Source organism: Pelophylax lessonae (genome assembly GCF_965119305.1).
Source record: "Pelophylax lessonae genome assembly, chromosome: 13".
Taxonomy (NCBI): Eukaryota; Metazoa; Chordata; class Amphibia; order Anura; family Ranidae; genus Pelophylax; species Pelophylax lessonae.
In genome coordinates, this window is record NC_138780.1 from 146925091 (window position 1) to 146942983 (window position 17893).

General features: G+C 43.8%; 1 protein-coding gene across 1 annotated transcript in view; it reads left to right on the top strand.

Moving 5' to 3' along the window:
- Positions 1 to 17893, top strand: part of PRKCH (protein kinase C eta) — a 327473-nt gene that overhangs the window by 222825 nt on the left and 86755 nt on the right. Inside the window, exon 9 of the mRNA XM_082242620.1 lies at positions 5508 to 5681. Coding sequence (XP_082098746.1) covers positions 5508 to 5681 — 174 coding nt within the window. The remainder of the gene's footprint in view (positions 1 to 5507; positions 5682 to 17893) is intronic.

Below are 17893 nucleotides of genomic sequence, written 5' to 3' on the forward strand. Positions count from 1 at the left end.
TACATTTCAGCTCTCAACTGGGAATCCCGCTGCCAGCTGAAGAGTCATCGGTTGTTAAGGACGTGGTGGTTGGGTTCCGACCCACTCCTTAACCAGCTATTCGTCACACAGAATTTGAATTGGTTGATAATTTTTCAACTGATTCGAATTGTTGTGAAAATTTGGAATTCTTTAGAAAACGACTAAACAAAATGAATTTCATCATATTTCATTACGATTTCATTTGGAGATTCGGATACATCTAATTCCAAGTCTCTCAGTCCCCACTTTAAAGGAAATTTCCACTTTTGCAGCCACATTGGTATAATGCCTAATTTATATTTGTTCCATGTCCCAATTAACATAGAATACTTAAAAAAAAAATCTAAATTGCAGCTTACCTTTTTGGATGCTCTATTCTGGACCCTCTAGCAAGAAAAATGCTAGGTAATATTCTTAGTTTATGAGGGGGCTGGGCAGTTCGTTTTGAAATAAATAAACCTGTCTGTTTTGTGCAGGCAGATCTTCATTGTCAATTGTAACTAGATTTGAACACTGTCTGTCTAAACAAAGAGTTAAATGTGTAGAGGATGGGCTTATTGTGCTATATGTTGATGCAGACAGACTTGGGACAGGCTCACTCCAACATTGTTAAAAAAAAGAAAAAAGCACTCCACTCATGACACCTTCTTCGAAACCTCAAAATGTAACAATATCATTTTGTTTCTTGTTTTTTTAGGTATGCTGTGTGAATGGAAACATATAACAAACAGTATAGTAGTGTTTTCTTAAAATGGTTGTAAAGCCTTAAAGTTTTTCACCTTAATGCATATGCATTAAGGTGAAAAACCATCTGTGCTCCAGCCCCCCCCCCCCCCCACCACCACCAGACTCCCTCTTTTCTTGCCTGAGCCCGATTCGATCCTTCCATGTGCACGAGCGGCTCCAGCTGCTGTGTCTCTTCTCATTGGACAGATTGAAAGCAGCAGGAGCCATTGGTTCCCGCTGCTGTCAATTAAATCCTGTGACACAGGAGCGGGGGGCGGGACTGAGTCCCGCTGTCTGTGTCAATAAACGCAGCAGCGGGACTCAGGAGTGCCCTCATGAAAAGCAGCTTTCCGTGGGTTCACCCGATGAAGAAGAGGCGCCTGGAGCGCCAGCGGGGGACCCCAGAAGAAGAGGAGCCTGGAGCGCCAGCGGGGGACCCCAGAACAAGAGGATCAGGGCTTCTCTGTGCAAAACTATTGCACAGAGCAGGGAAGTATAGGCATGTTTATTCTAGTACAAAAAAAAAAAGGTTTACATCCACTTTAAACTTGAAAGTGGAAATACACTTTAAAGGAACTAACATCCCAATACCCCTAACACAGAGAAACACTCACATACACCCTCTAGTTGATGCACTAGTTTACCTACCAGCATGTTTATTGATTGTAGGAGAAAACCTAACTGAAAAGGAAGTTTATACTATCTCTATGCAAATAGTCACCAGAGAGTGTTGACCCCAGGACCCCAGTGCTGCAAAGGAACCTATTAGTTGTGTTGCTGCCTGCATTAAATGTATCCAAATAATAGTGTGTAAAAGCAGTTCTAACTGCAAGGCTGATATAATGGAGGTGAAAATTGACACCTTGGCAGTTGAAGACGCATTCCGTTGATCAGCGGGTTTTAATGCTGTAAATCCTGCCTGACAGGTTTTTCTGAAGTATGACCTTCACTCTGAAGACCTGGCTAGGAGTGCATCTCCATACTTTGAAGTGATTCATAAACATAGGTAGAAATAACACGGATCAAACACGCCTTAACCCTTAGGGGAAAAATAAACATGATTTAAATATTTAGCTTTTTATCAGTTTAAAGAAGTAGGTCCAAAGCTCTTTTGGCCCTACTTTTCCTGTGGGTCACAGGACTGCACTCCATTCTGCACTTCTGTGACCCATATTTCAGTCTACAGCAGGCTAAAGTTGCTGTCAGCTGACATCACTCAGGCGCATCAGACTCTGAGGGCATCCCGACTTTAATGTCAGGATCCACCCGATTTCTGAGCAGGAGCTTGCTCAGCCTCAGAGTGCCTGAGCCAGCTGCTCCCATCCCTTGCACAGCCCGGCGCTCCAGTGAGCGCTGGAGGGGCAGAGAGCCGGTGACTGACACTCTCACTGGCTCTCTGCTCACCGAAGACAAAGAACTGAGCGATCAGCGGTCTTGGATCACTCAGTTCTTGGTCTTAGAGGTGGCGGGGACAGATGCTGCTTCGCAGTGAAAAATAATACACCCCGATCATCCGAACATGGGATGTTGGCGTAGAGAGATGTATAAGTGTTACTACCAGCAAAGTATAAAAGTAAATACAACTTTATTTATGAGATAGAACACATAAACCTGTTACAAAAAAGATCCATATCCAGAAGAGTGTATAATCGCAATGGTACAATAGTAGAGCTCAGTGGATCAACGCATTTCGCATGTATCCAGTGCTTCATCAGGACCCACATGCCCGTGGATTACACGGATATGGAACATAGTACAGTGTCTACAATAAAAAGTACAGAACAATGTAACAACATTTATTTTCTATTTACATACAAACAGTATATCGCAAAAAAAAGGGGGAGGCTAAAAAAAGGGGGGGGGGGGTTGTGGGATTGGGACCATCCCCATGTTTCCTAAAGCCCCGCAGGGGGGAAAAATGAAAACTCCCACAAATGCCGATTCCACTTAGGTTAGTATGTAGGTTTGTGTTTTTTTTTTAATCTCGCACGTCTGCTTTATCGCTGGTTGGCAATACACACGTGAAAAAAATCTAACCAACTATTCCATTTAAACTATACAGAGAAGATGGGCTCCCCCTCCTAGGCTACTGTGTTCTGATAGCCGCTGGCAGCAACTGTCAGAATACCTAATCTGATTGAATGCAGCCGCTGTTTGGTTGACCACTTTCTGCCTGGCTGCTTTAATACTTCAATCAAAGGATGTCAGGCACAAGGGGCCGACAGGACCGCCTACAAAGCTAATTTCGCCCTTCATCAGAAACCTGCCAAAGTTTGCAGAGTGTATGTTTAGATCAAGTTCTACACTATGTTGTGCAACTGCACACCCTATACAAATGGTATGTCAACCCTTGCATGTTTCCTCCCTCCACCCTTTGCTCTACATGGCTACCTGACATGAAGGGAGGGAACCCTTTTTGGCTTTTTCATACCTTGGGGAAAGTATGCTTTTAGGTGTTTTATGGATTGTTTTTGCTAAAAATATGTACTTTACATTCATGCTGCATTCCCAGTGATCTGTATAGTGGAATAAAAGCAGCTTGGATACTGCAAATAAAAGCAAATTTCAGAAATGCATGTCAGCTGCAATACCCAATCCCTCAAGTAAAAATTAAAAAGTTAAAATTTCAGACCAAGTCAACTATATACGGTGCAAAGATATTGGTAAACTTTATTGCAGGCAAATGGCAAGTAAGTGGTCTTTGCTTTTTCCTTCACTGTAGACTTTAAAATGCTAAATCCATCTTTCTGACTATGTTTAATGTTGCACACATATTTAGGGTGTAATATAAAACATGTTTATAGTCTGTAGATCCCCAATTCCCACACTGCTCCCTGATTTCACTTCTTTTAGAATCAGGGGGTTCTTTTCCCAGCAGATTCCCATCTACCACTGCAGTTATCAAGGGAGCACAGGTACAGTGATGTCACTGCACTTGTACTCCATTGATATTACTTCCAGGCCTGTACTAATGGGTGTCCACAAGGGGGGGCAAGTGCCCCCATGGAATTTCAACTTCCCCTTTTAAAAATAAATACTCGGAAGTCGCAGCTCGCTCAGTGACGATGGCAGCTGGCAGACCACTGTCCTCTGCCCCGGTGCTATCATTCCAGGATAGGGGAAGCCCGGGGGCAAGGAAATTCAGGAGATTTGTGACCCCGTGCGCAGAGGCATGGCAGGGGAGTGTGTGCGCCACCTGCACAGACCCAAAACGGAGAGGGTCAACGTGGCTTCCCTCTCTTTAGCAAAGCAAAAGGGCTAGCCCAGCCTGCCAAATGCCTAATGCCCAGAATTGAAGCAGCCAGCCAGGCAGTAGGCTAGCCAACCACAAGAGCCAGCCAGGCTGGCCTGTCACCCACAGACAGGTGCCAGGCACATTTTCAAAATAAATAAATTTATCATATATTTTATTTGTCATTTGTTAACACCAAATGCATGTGTTTTTTTTTTTTTTTTAATTCAGTTGTAGTGCCTTGATCATGTGTAAACCTAAAAACAGATTAGAAATTGCTAATCAGACAATGGCAGCTTGATCCTTCTATTAAACTTTTGCATTAGGTTTTCTAAACCTTTGCAAGCCTGCTCTTTATGTAATAATTACTTATCAGTGTAGGTGCATTTATTATTATGATATATATATATATATATATATATATATATATATATATATATATATATATATATATATATATATATATATATATATATATATATACAGTATTTGTATATATATATACATATATACATATATATATATATATATATATATATATAAAATATTTTTTATATATATATAAAATATTTATTTATTTATTTTTTGCAAAAGGTTGAATAAGCCCTTAAAGAAAACACATGCTTTGCCTATTCTGGTCAAAATAGCAGGTTTCCTTTAATCACCTACCAGAAAGTAGAGATCAGCTCGGGCGTGTTCGAGTTGCTACGTGCTTGATCCCGCCAGGAAGTCGACACTGCACTCCACTAATCACAGGCAGCAAGACGTTTCGGAGTCTGTGCAGCTGCAGATCGGGAAATGCCTCACTGCCTGTGATTAGCGGAGTACAATGCCGGCTTCCTGGCGGGATCGAGCACGTACGAACTCGAACACACCCGAGCTCATCCCTGCCTACCAGCAGCATATACTGACCTGCCACTCTGCTTGGTTCCAGGAAGTTGTGGGACATACTTGGTATCTCTGGTTTGGAGGAGCATGTTGCTCGCTCCATGTGACATTTCTGGGCTGTTAAGGAAAGAAAATAGGAAGGGATATTTAAAGTCCATGTAAATATGGTAATGGAAGATTTTTTTTTTTTGTGAAACAGGTTTACAGCAAATGTAAAGTATTGCAAACTTGGGTAATTGTAAGTAAGTATACGGTGAATGATCTGTAAGTGGAGGTTGTCTTCTTTTAAAATTGTTAACCCTGTCAGTAAATGGAGAGGTGTAGCTTCATCACATTAACAGACCAATAATGAGGTTTTTGGGCGCAGGGTTGAGTTCAAGTTCAACAGGCACAGTCAAGATTTACGAACAGCTTCAGCTGTCTACAGCTTTAGGTCTACTGAGGCTTTGCATTGAAGCTAACCTCAGCGTCTTTATTTCTCCATCATTGCTCAGTTTGAGCTGCCCAGGTTTGTGACAACTGACAAGAACACTTCTTAAAGGCATATTCTCATTATGTTTTTTTACTATTGAATGTAACAATTGACTAATGCAAATGGAAGTGTAAGTGTTAAGTTCTGTGATCTCCCTCTGATCCTCAGGTCATGCTTGCAAAGTCTCGGGATGGGGATAACCTGTATGCAGTAAAGGTGTTAAAGAAGGATGTGATTCTTCAGGACGATGATGTTGAATGCACCATGACGGAGAAACGCATCTTGTCTCTGGCGTGTAACCATCCATTCCTAACACAGCTCTTCTGCTGCTTCCAGACTCCGGTGAGTCCCCACAATGCAACAGCTGAACCTTGGATCCCTAAAAGATTGGGCATATTGAATGTGGCCTCTCTTGAAAGCTAATTCCACCTTCCTGACCATGTTTCATGTTACACCCATGTTTAGAGTCCACCCCTATTACCAAATATTTGGCTTCTTCTCCCTGCAGGCTCTTGTCCTGTTTTTAAATTGGTGTAGCTCCGCCTGTACAACCACTTCATCCATTCACAGAGATCTGTAAATGGGGAGACTACAAGTCCCATCTTCCATCACAGAGTAGGCACTCATAGTTCCAAATGGAGCACAAGTCCCGGGACATTACTGCACATCTAGTCCACTGATACTCTTCATATGGGCAGCTGGGGGGGGCAGTGAAAACAGGTGGCTGAGACGCAGTTTTACTACCAACCTGGCCCCCGTGTGAATGCTAACAATACAGCCTGACCTGGCTGTACACATACTGTGGCTACATCATTTTTAAATTGGACTGCAGAGTTTGACAGGCGACACCCCCTTTCAAGCTTGACCACTGGCTTCAGTGGGGCTGCACCACAACTGCGAGCCATACAATATAAAATTGCAATTCAGCAAATAAAAAGTAAAAAACAAAATGCCTGTCAGCTGCTGCTCTACCGCCTTCTGAAAAGCGATCCAAGAAAACATGGTGGAAAGCTCAGTCAACCTGTCTGAAGGAGACCTAACTGAAAAAAAAACAAAAAAAAACAAAAACTTTATTTTGCTTTATACAGTGGGGAAAATAATTATTCGACTCCCTGCAGATTTTGTGTGTATTCCCACTTACACAGAAATGAAGGCTCTATAATTTTGATCCTAGGTGTATTTTAAATGGTAGAGACAGAATATCAATCAAAAATCCATTAAAAAAAAAAAAAAAAAATGCTATAAATTGCAGTTCAGTGGGTAAAATAGGTATTTGGTCCTCAAGGAAAACATGACTTGGTACTCGGTGGAGAAACCCTTGTTGGCAAGCACAGAGGTAAGAGCTTTCTTGTACTTGGTGACCAGGTTTGCACACATAGTTACATAGGTTGAAAAAAGACACAAGTCCATCTGGCTCAACCAATAAGAAACAAAAAAAAACATAAAGAAAACCCAACCATTCTTTTAATCCACTCTTCTTTACATATCTTCTCTAATTCTTTATGGTTTCTTGGCAACTCGAAGTTCCAGCTCCCTCCATACATTTTTTGAAGGATTGAGGTCTGGAGACTGACTAGGCCACTCCATAGTCTTAATGTGCTTCTTCCTGAGCCACTCCTTTGTTGCCTTGGCGGTATGTTTTGGGTCATTGTCATGCTGGAAGACCCATCTTCAGTGTTTTGGCTGAGGTAGGAAGGTTCTCATCCACGATTTTACAATACATGGCCCCATTTATTGGCCCTTCAATGTGGCAAAGTTGGCCTGTATTTTAGCAGAGAAACCGCTCCAAAGCATAATGTTTCCAACTCTGTGCTTGACTGTAGGGATGGTGTTCTTAGGGTCATAGTCAGGATTTTGCTTCCTCTAAAGACGAGTCGAGTTAATGCCAAAGAGCTAAATTTTGGTCTCATCTGACCACAGCAATTTCTCCCAATCCTCCTTTGAATCAATTAGATGTTCATTGGCATGACTGTACATGTGCCTTCTTGAGGAGGGGGACTCGCCAGCGACAGCCAAGAAACCTTAAGTATTTACAGAAAATCTATAAAAAAAGAGTGGACCAAAATCCCTCCTACAAGAAACGTCTTACCTCTGTGCTCGCCAACAAGGGTTTCTCCACCAAGTACTAAGTCATGTTTTGCTTGGGGATCAAATACTTATTTTACTCACTGAACTGCAACTCAATTTATAACATTTGTATAATGTGTTTTTTCTGGATTTTTGGCTGGTATTCTGTCTCCATCACTTAAAAATATATCTATGATAAAAATGATAGACACTTTATTTCTTTGTAGGTGGGCAAACTTACAGAATCTGCAGGCGATCAAAAAATGATTTTCCCCACTGTACTTTAGGCATTTAGGAAGTTTCAGAACCTTTCTCAAAATGTTATCGCGGCCTGTGTCCCCCACCGGAGTGAATTCCTATGTTTGATGGATGTCATATGTGTTTGTGTGGTCCTATCTTGTAGTGACCAGCAGTGGGCACTGTTGCATCAAAATCGATTGAACTTTTCCTACTGAATGTCCTCATCACCAGCTCGTGCCTGCTAAACATTATACATAGCTGGAAATGTATGTGCAGTTGCATTTTCAATAACCAGGGCATGCATCCTTCAAATTAATCATTAAGAGGAGGATTTGGGCCGAACGATTCCACCCTTCTGAGATGCGTATTGTTGGGAAGTGTACCAAGTAGAATGTTCTATAAATGGTATCTGTTACCCTTTTTATCCTATTGGGTTTTTACAGCTTGGTTAATCATTGCTAGATGCAACCGCTCTATAGAACCCAGAAACACCAGATTCCATATTTCAGCGTCAGTCCATTCAGACACAAAATGAGATGTATCGGCTTTATACTGGCGCTAACTGCACAGCACACATGTTTTAATGTTTGTTTATTGTACCTGCTAATATCTATGCAGCAAAGGGATATTATTCCTAAATATCAGCTAAGCCCAATGATCTTGTTTGCTTTCAGTAAATCTCAATTTGTCTATAGTTTTTTTTTTTTTTTTTTGTGCATATATACACATATATCTATTGTGGCTACAGTCCCCACCTAACAATAAAAAAACAGACCGACATTCCCAATAACTGCACAGCACACTGTCCATGCAAGTCTATAGACGATGCTGTTAATAATTCATGCTGTTGTGACATTGAACATTTTTTTTACCTTTTTTTTTTTTTTTACCATTTTTTTTACCATTTTTTACCTGCAAAAAAATGTGCATTTATTATTATTTTTAAAAGTGAACTTATCCATAATTAACTATAACTTTAGGTGCATTGCTGACCATGTCTTCCAGTCCTGGTGATTTCACATATATAGGAGGAGTCCCTTTATAGTACAGTTTCACATCTCTCCCAGTAAGGAGTAAGTATCTCCAATGGTTTAGAGAGGCTGGATTCAACCTTCTTTTTATGGATAGTGTAGGCCCCACTGACAAAAGGGTACTTTGACGAATGTTTTTTTTTACCATTTTTTTTACCATTTTTTACCTGCAAAAAATGTGCATTTATTATTATTTTTAAAAGTGAACTTATCCATAATTAACTATAACTTTAGGTGCATTATCTGTTTTTTTTCTTTGGCATGTAAAGGTGGAGCTCCCATTTAAGAAGAACTCTGTGCTGTTGCTGGTCAACAGTTGGGACAAAACACATTTACCCAGAGGGTCTGATCTGGTGTTTAGTTAAATGTCAGGATCAGCCTATGTTCTGTACAGTTCCCTGCTCTCTGCTACCTATTGCATGCAATGTATGCAGAGTAATTGTAAACCGCAAGCTCTTCAGGCCATTCCATGGGGACAAGTGTCGTATTTCTGCAGCATAGATCAGCAGTGTCCCCAAGCTGCCGCTGACAGTTTAGGCATGTGATTTGAGCCTAATGTGTAGATATGTCAGGACATGTGGGAAGGGGTCCTCCAGGTCATGTGCTGGGAATGCCACGAAAGTCAACCTTGTACCCCCATAGTGCCCGGAGTTTTCAGCAAGTTGAACTTCAGTGGATAATTCCTATTCATCTGCTGCTGTGGAGATCTAAGGTCATGCAAAACACACTTTTAAGATCTGTATTTATAGTTTGTGACACCGATATCATCTGTCCTGTACACAGGGGGATTAGGTTGCCTGCTATAACATAAGAACATATATTGCTAGTTTTCTTGTTGGCCAATGTCGTGTCCTTAGGAAGGCCATACATAATTCATCTTTGTAATTCAACCAGCAGGTTGAACAAAAAAAAAAAAAAAAAAGAGCTGATTTTTCCCCCACCTACACGTTCAAGGTTTGGGGGGGGGGGGGGTTGAAATCCTTCCCTCTGAGCTATTGTATTCTACCTGCATGGAGCTTACCTTGCTGGCAGAATACAATGATCAGTGTTCCCAGTGTAGCATGGATCGTTCAGGAAAAAAAAAACCAGGCAGGCTGGTTGTACACAAATCAATCGATAGAGCAACTTGTGTACAACCCGAAACCCATGCATGGGTCAAAATTTGCCCGGTCCCAGCTGAAATGGCTGAATTTCAATCCATCTATAGCCAGCTTTAAACACTTATAATTATATTCTGCATTGATTGAGAGGTATCCTACAGTAAAAATACTTTTGTTTTAGAGAGAGTGGAGAAGAGTTACTCATTTTGTTTTTTTTTTTTATGTCTCTGGTAACCTTGGGGAGATTTTTCCTCACTTCCTGTCCCTGTGACACCTATACATGAAATCACCAGGACTGGAAGACATGGTCAGCAATGAAAACATTTGGGGATTTGGTCCCACCATATGGCCATATCGTGCTCAAGCCCACCACTACGTCAAAGTACCCCATTGTCAGTGGGTCCTACACTATCCATAAAAAGGATGAATCTGGCCTCTCTAAACCATTGGAGATACTTACTCCTTACTGGGAGAGATGTGCAACTGCACTATAAAGGGACTCCTCCTATATCTGCTTGCTAGTGGACACTGATAGAGTACAGGTGTGGGAGGGTGGGGTGCTCAACCCCAGAAGTCTGGTCAGACCGAATACATACCAAACAAACAAAGAGCTGTTATGTATTTGGTCTGACCAGACTTCTCGGGTTGAGCACCCCACCCTCCTACACCTGTACTCTATCAGTGTCCACTAGCAAGCAGATATAGGAGGAGTCCCTTTATAGTACAGTTTCACATCTCTCCCAGTAAGGAGTAAGTATCTCCAATGGTTTAGAGAGGCTGGATTCCTCCTCCTTTTTATGGATAGGGTAGGACCCACTGACAATGGGGTACTTTGACGTAGTGGTGGGCTTGAGCACGATATTGCCATATGGTGGGACCAAATCCCCATTTTTTTTTTATCGATTGCTTTTATATTTGATAGTCATTTTGTTTGCATGTGTGCGCTATTCTCTGTAAATATGCATGTTGCTTGGTTCAAAGCTGCACCAGCTTTAGAAATGCATGTTCAGGGTGTGCCCCCCCAGCTCTTTGTTTGTTAATGAAAACATTTGACCAGCTTTGCGCCAGCGCTAGTAAATCTTATTGATACATAATGTTCAAAAATGCATACAAAGTGACATAAAAGGAATATATATAAAGTGTAAAATCAGTCCTTATAACAGTGCTTTTAAAGTCCATATCACCAATGTGGTCACCAAGTGGTTCCACGTGTTGTATGCATGCAAACTCTCCTCCAAAACTCCTCTTGCTGAAGAGAACAGCTTCCCCAGATTCACTGACACTCACCAGATGGAATGGCTTATCTAATGAATGATAAGAAATGGCACTTGCATTGACGCTGTCTTCCTGATTTCACAACTCTTCCTATGTGAGCTCCTCGCAACAGGCTGTAGTAGGCGGTTTTCCATGATCAGCTTTATCAAGGTAAAGATTCTACTCAAAAGAGAGGAAAAAGACTAATAGTGTAATTCTGCTAAAGACCAAAATTTATTCCAACGCCAATAAAATGTTACTCGTACACACATGTAATGTAACAGCCCATCAATGCTATCACAAATGTCTCCACAATCTACCAGTGTGCCATACTAATGACGTCTCACCTGGTTCCCTCACTTGCCATGAGCGGTACATCACTTTGAGTGGGGAATGTGAGGGCACTCCAACCCGAACGCGTTTCGTCCGCAGGCTTCCACAGTACATGAAAACTTGTTTTGTTTTTTCTTTCTCTTTCCTTAATGAACAGATTTTCCCATGGGTCCTGACCTAACAGGAAGTGAGAGGAAACTCCCTAACAGGAACACAACAGATAGCAATAAATAATCTCAGAGGCTCTTACCCTTCCACACTTTGTACCAGGGATCTTCAAACTAGGGCCCACGGGAGATTTTGCAATCCCTATGAGATTCTATCGGGCCCGTACTTGGGTCAGTGGTGTATTCTCAGACTGGAGATTTGGATCCATTGGTCTCTGCTTCTGACCCACCCCACCTCAAACATCCCCCTTGCAGTCTCCAGGGCAGGACTCTGATGGGGACCTTGATGTATGGGGGACTCTGATGGGTATGGGACCTTGATGCGTTAGGGACCCTGATGCCTGAGGAACTCTGATGGGTATGGGACCCTGATGCATAGGGGACTCTGATGGGGACCCTGATGTAAGGAGGGCTTCTAATTTGAAGCCATTTCTTGGAGAATGTTTATTTATTCATTTAAATTTTATTGGTTCAAATATGAAACTGATCTGTTCTTTTCAGCCTGCAAGTATACCATGTTTATTAGAATACCCTGGGATTTGGGGAAACATGGGGAATTATGGAGACATCTGATGGTATGTTGAGGCATCTCTGAGTGGTTTTTAGAATATTCTTGTAGCCAGCGTTGAATGTTTAACATGGCAGGTGGACTTTAAGCTGTGTTGTGTTTTTGAAATGTAGATTCCGGAGTGTATGGAATAGATGTTGTGTGTTCCAGGGCAATGGTTTGGAATGTGAAACCAAGTATTTTCCTCCCCTGTCTTGTGATAGATAGAGCCCTCTCCCGCTGTGCTACCAGTAAAAGGCACCAGCATTAACCCGTGTCAGCTCAGGTGACACTTAGGGCATGGATTTCATACTGTAAATGTCTCATATTATTTTCTGCAAGTGCAGGGGGTGGGAGAGGACAATAATAGTCCCTAATAAACTGTGCTTGGGCAATCCTAAGATCTGGTCAGAGGAGTTTGGTGGGGTGACCCCTGTACTTGCATGTCCCAGCTATCAGTCAAAGCGCAGGCAGTGCTTGTCCTTGCCATCATAAAGCATACAAAAATAAAAAAATTAAATAAAAAAAATCATTAAATAAAAAATAAAAAAAAGGTTTAGTAAGGCAGGGAGTCAAATCTCCATCTCCTGAACAGTATGGGTGCTGCCAGTATTTGAAACTTCCAGGTATGTCATGAGTGTTCTGAAATCATAACCCTTTGGTGGTACCATCCCTAAAGTAAATACATGCAAAAAATATGAAGGTTACGTGGGACTTTAAATGTACCTCCTTGGGTATAATATAGACAAAGACATATTGTTTATATATAGATATAGATATCAAAAATATTATAAAAGACTTAAAACCTATGCATAGTTTAGCCATCTAAGATAATTCCTTTTCTGACCTTAGGATCTGTTTATTAGGCCAACGCGTTTCGCAGGCAATCCTGCTTGGTCAGGACTCGGATCTTATTGTAGAGTGCTTTCAGTATGTTCATGAATTGTTTGGTGGTAAAAAGCCTGCCAGGCCCGTGGTGAAAACCAACCAGAATCCCTATGAGGGATATTCCACATCCAGAAATAGGGAATGGTCTATCCATCCAAACCCCATGAAAGGGGAGTATATATTCTCTTATGTCCACAAAGTGGACTGGGAGGCAATAGAAAGTTGGTGTTGATGTTCAAAATAGGGTCTAGAGTGCTAGTTATGTTGTATAGGGGATCATGCACAGAATCTGAGGTGTTCAAGATGGCGGACCATAGCTAACCATTGGGTGCTATGATTCCTCCTGCTGGCTGCTGCTATATCATTATGCTGAAACAGCCAGCTGGAGGAACCACAGAAAATGTCACTCATAAAGCAAACACAAAGAATGCACAAACATTGCACTCCTACAATGAGCAATATAGAGCCATGAGATCATATGACTGGAAAACTTTAATAAAACATATGTAAACCCTAAAATTAACCCTTTTAGTCTGGTAAATATACCATTTAAAGCATTTTGTTATGTCTGTTTTTAAGGTGCAAAGATAATGTTTGTTGATCCTCCCGAAACGCTATTTCTCTGTCGCTCATTGACAGACGTAGTCCTCGTTGATTCAACACACTCGGGTTATGCTGCCCTCTACAGGAGTAGGACTAGACAGGAAAGAAAACACTCTGGCCACACCTTAGGGGCAATCCCAGAGGGTATATCCTCTCTCTCTCTGCTACAGCAAATCAGTTTTTTTCTGTCTAGTTAGGAGTAAGGACCTAGATACCTTGCTGGGATCTTCGGTCCTGGCAGGATTTTTTTCTTAGAAAAGATTTTTTAGACAGCTTTTTTTCTCCAGTGTTCCTGTGAGATCTTCAAGCAAGAAAGCTGAACTGGGCGACGGGCTGGATGTTGAGATCCGCGCTGGGTCGGCCGCGACATAGTCCCACTGGACGGGGACTGACCCTGCGAGTTAAACGTCTCGCCGAAACGCCTAAGACCATGAGTCACGGCGTCCGTACTGGTCGAAAGCCCTCCCACCTCGGTGGAGAGGGGTACTGTCAGGAGTTGGCGCCCGCCTGGTTCCGGTATGGTGAGTAGTATGTTCCCCCTTTCCCCCTGACGGGTCTTGTGGTGAACGCGGGCCCCTCGCTGTAATGGTAAGGATGGGTCTTCCCTCTATCCTATAACATGTCATAGATCCCCCTGTTTGAGTGTGATTTTTGTGAACAAAAAGCCAGGAGGCTTGGTTTGGGAGCTGACAATCTAATTGCAAAGATGTTAAAATGATGAAGTCAGTGGCAGTACTAGAACTTTACTGTGATAGTATAAAGTATCCTACCTGTCAGAAGCCACAGGGCGATGTCTATATATGTATACTGCATTCCAGATCATTCCTCCAGCTAAACAGATGCCTCCCGACGGCCACGGACCGCATACGGCCCGCCAGGGTCCGGTACCGCCGACCACGCTGACCACCATGAGGGTGAAGGGTTGTGAGGCCGAGATCCTTCTGCAGACATGCTGCTATTCTGTGCAGGCCGCCGCCATTGTCTGGTAGATCGCACGAGGCCGCCATTTTGGCGTAGCCTCGTGTCTCCAGCATGGGGGCGGCCATGTTTGAGGTGACTCAAACACCTCGTGGAGCTAGGGGAGGCGCCGGAAGGCGTGCAGAGGGGCGGAGCCGCCTCCTTTCTTCCCGGGAAGCCAGCCAAGAGACTTCCTGTCTGCTCTAGACAGTGCTGAGACAAGTTGCAGTTGAAACTCTGAGCATCAAGTGGTGAGCCCTGGGGTCTATCTCTCTCTCTCGCTCTATAAGGGTCCCTAAGCAGGTACACTGAGGGGCTTTGTGGCGCTGGGGGTCTGAAAAAAAAAAAGTGGTTTTATTTTTTTTGGCAAATTGATTTTTTCCGGGTAGCATCTGGAATTATCATGGACCCTGCCACACAAGTACCCCCACCTGTTTCCCTCGAGGGGGCCACGGGACCCGCCGGTGCACAGAGTATGGATGCATTTACAGCAGTTTTGGAGTCTTTGGTGGCTTGGGTGGAGACGGCCTGTCAGGAACGGGGGTCAAGAAAGCGACCCCCGCCTACCCCTATATCATCTGATACTTCAGATTCAGATTCTGAGATGGTCATTGCAGCTGCAGGTCCCTCTGCAGGGGCTGTTGTCTCAGGTAAAGTTCCCTCAGACAGTGAGGAGGACGTTCATGCTTCCGCCATAATTCAGGAAGAAGCATTGGTGGACGCACTAGTTGTGGCGGTTCGGGAAACCTTAAGACTTGAGGTTTTACCGGCAAAGGCAACTGAAACAGAGATTCCCTTTGGTACTAACAAACCCACCAAAACGGTGAAGGTTTTTCCTGTACCCAAGTGTTTTGGTAATAAAATTAAAGAAGAATGGGAGCATTCTAAGCGTACCTTTACTATTTCCAAGCGCATTGCTAGACGCTATCCGTTTGAGGAATCCCTCATTAAGAAATGGACGGTACCACCAGTGGTGGATCCACCTATTTCCAGACTGAATAAAGCCACGGTTATTCCGGTGGAGGACGCTCCGTCCTTTAAGGATCCGGTGGATCGGAAAGTAGAAGCGGAGTCCCGCACTATCTTTTCCCTGATAGGGTCAGCCTTTAGACCAGTAATTGTCATTGGTTTAGTGTCTCAGACATTAACGGAATGGGCGAGATTGGTGCACCAGGACCTGAAGGGGAAAGATATCCCCCAGGCAACATCTGATTTGATGGAACAGATTATACAAGGACTACAGTTTATCTGTGACGCAGCCTTGGATGCTACCCCCCTATTAGGGCATGCATCTATGTCAGCGGTAATCCTCAGACGTGTGCTGTGGTTAAAATGCTGGTCAGCGGACCTAGGTTCCAAAAAGACCTTGACGAATCTCCCTTTTCAGGGGAATCGCCTATTTGGGGCCACCCTAGATGAGATCATTAAGGATGCCACTGGGGGCAAAAGCACTTTTTTGCCACAGGCTGCTAAAGCTAAAGGACCTCGTAACAAGCGGGGACCTTTCTTTACCGCCCATAAAGGGTTCGTTCGCTCAGCTGGAGCAAGCGGGAATGGCAAGACTCCTCCAGGAGGGTTCAAGAAGGGCTGGTCGGACAGACAAAAGACCGACTCGGCCAAACCTGAAGCAAAGGATTACACAGCCTGAAGGTGCGCCCCCACCCGGCTTGAGGGTGGGGGGACGTCTTCACCGGTATTCAGGGCATTAGATCGAGCATCGACCACTGCTACCGGTGCGATTCTTCCCTTCCAACATCTAGGTACTACAGGGAGCGGTAGTTACCATTCCCTGAACAGATCATTTTCTTTACCTTTTCCAAAGATTAGCCTCAGTTCCCCACAAGAATCGGATCCGGTTGAACAGACAGACCAAGGAGCCTCTAGCCGGGTGACTTCCGTCCCTGTGGTTCAACCAGGAGAAATCACCACTCCTGATAGGAATCAGGTGTCTGATAAATGTGTGGGAACAGAGAACGATCAGACTTTGTCGGATGGCCGGGGCCAGATAGCTCTAGGGCAGCCTGGTTCGGATCCAGTCAGCGCCAGTTGTCCTGGAAATTCTAGGATGGCCTCTTCAAGCCGGTCTTGCCGACTTGGACATGCTAGTCGCGGACGTTCCTTGGGAACTTCTTCTCAGAGAGTGTCTGCGGTCTCAAGAACCGATCTTCCATCGTGCTTTACAGTCGCTGGTTTTAATGGCCTGGCCATTGAGACCCAGGTACTGAAGGACAGAGGTTTGTCAGCTTCAGTTATTCCTACTCTAATTAAGGCAAGGAAAGCGACTTCCAGCAAGGTCTATTATCACACATGGAAGACTTATATCGCGTGGTGCGAATCGTTAGGAATTCCTCCACGTACCTATTCGGTGACCCGAATATTGGCCTTTCTGCAAAAGCGGGTTGAGCAGAAACTAGCCTTGAGCACCATCAAGGGTCAGGTTTCAGCATTAGCAATCTTCTTTCAGAAGCCTTTGGCTACAAAATCCTTGGTGCGGAATTTCATCCAGGGGGTGCGGCACCTGGCTCCACCAGTCCGCGCGCCCTTACCGCATTGGGATCTTTGGTTTTGTCGGTTCTGCAGAAACCTCCCTTTGAAAACATCAGGGAGATTCCCTTGCTGACTTTATCCCAGAAGGTAGCCTTCTTAGTGGCTATCACTTCTGCACGCAGGGTGTCAGAACTGGCTGCATTGTCATGCCAGTCCCCATACTTAGTGATTCATAGGGATAAGGTAGTTCTTCATCCTAAGCCATCCTTTCTTCCAAAGGTGGTTTCAGACTTTCATCTGAATGAAGATATTGTACTACCTTCCTTGTGTCCTCAGCCCAATCATCATCGGGAACATGCGTTGCATTCCTTGGATGTGGTTCGGGCAAGCAGGGTATACCTGAAAGCTACGGAATCGTTCCGTAAGACGGATTCGCTTTTTGTGATCACGGATGGCCCCAGAAAGGGGTTGCCTGCATCTGCCGCGACTATCTCCAAATGGATTAGACAGACGGTGGTACAGGCTTATTCTATTAAGGGTCGGAGTCCTCCGTTCCCTGTTAGGGTGCACTCCACTCGAGCGCTCAGTACTTCCTGGGCCTTCCGCCATCAGGCGTCAGTGGTCCAGGTATGTAAGGCGGCCACCTGGTCGTCGGTACATACCTTTACAAAATTTTATAAGATTGATGTGATGGCATCGGCGGATGCCTCATTTGGCCGCAAGGTTTTGCAGGCCGCAATTTGAGGAGACCGGTGGTCTACCTCGAGGGTTTTTTTCTGTTGGAATTTTCTGTTGAGTCTCATCTTTGATTGATGAGCATTGAAGACTTCTAGTTGGCACCGGTTGGGCCTTCTAGATAGGATTTAATTTCCATTTTCCC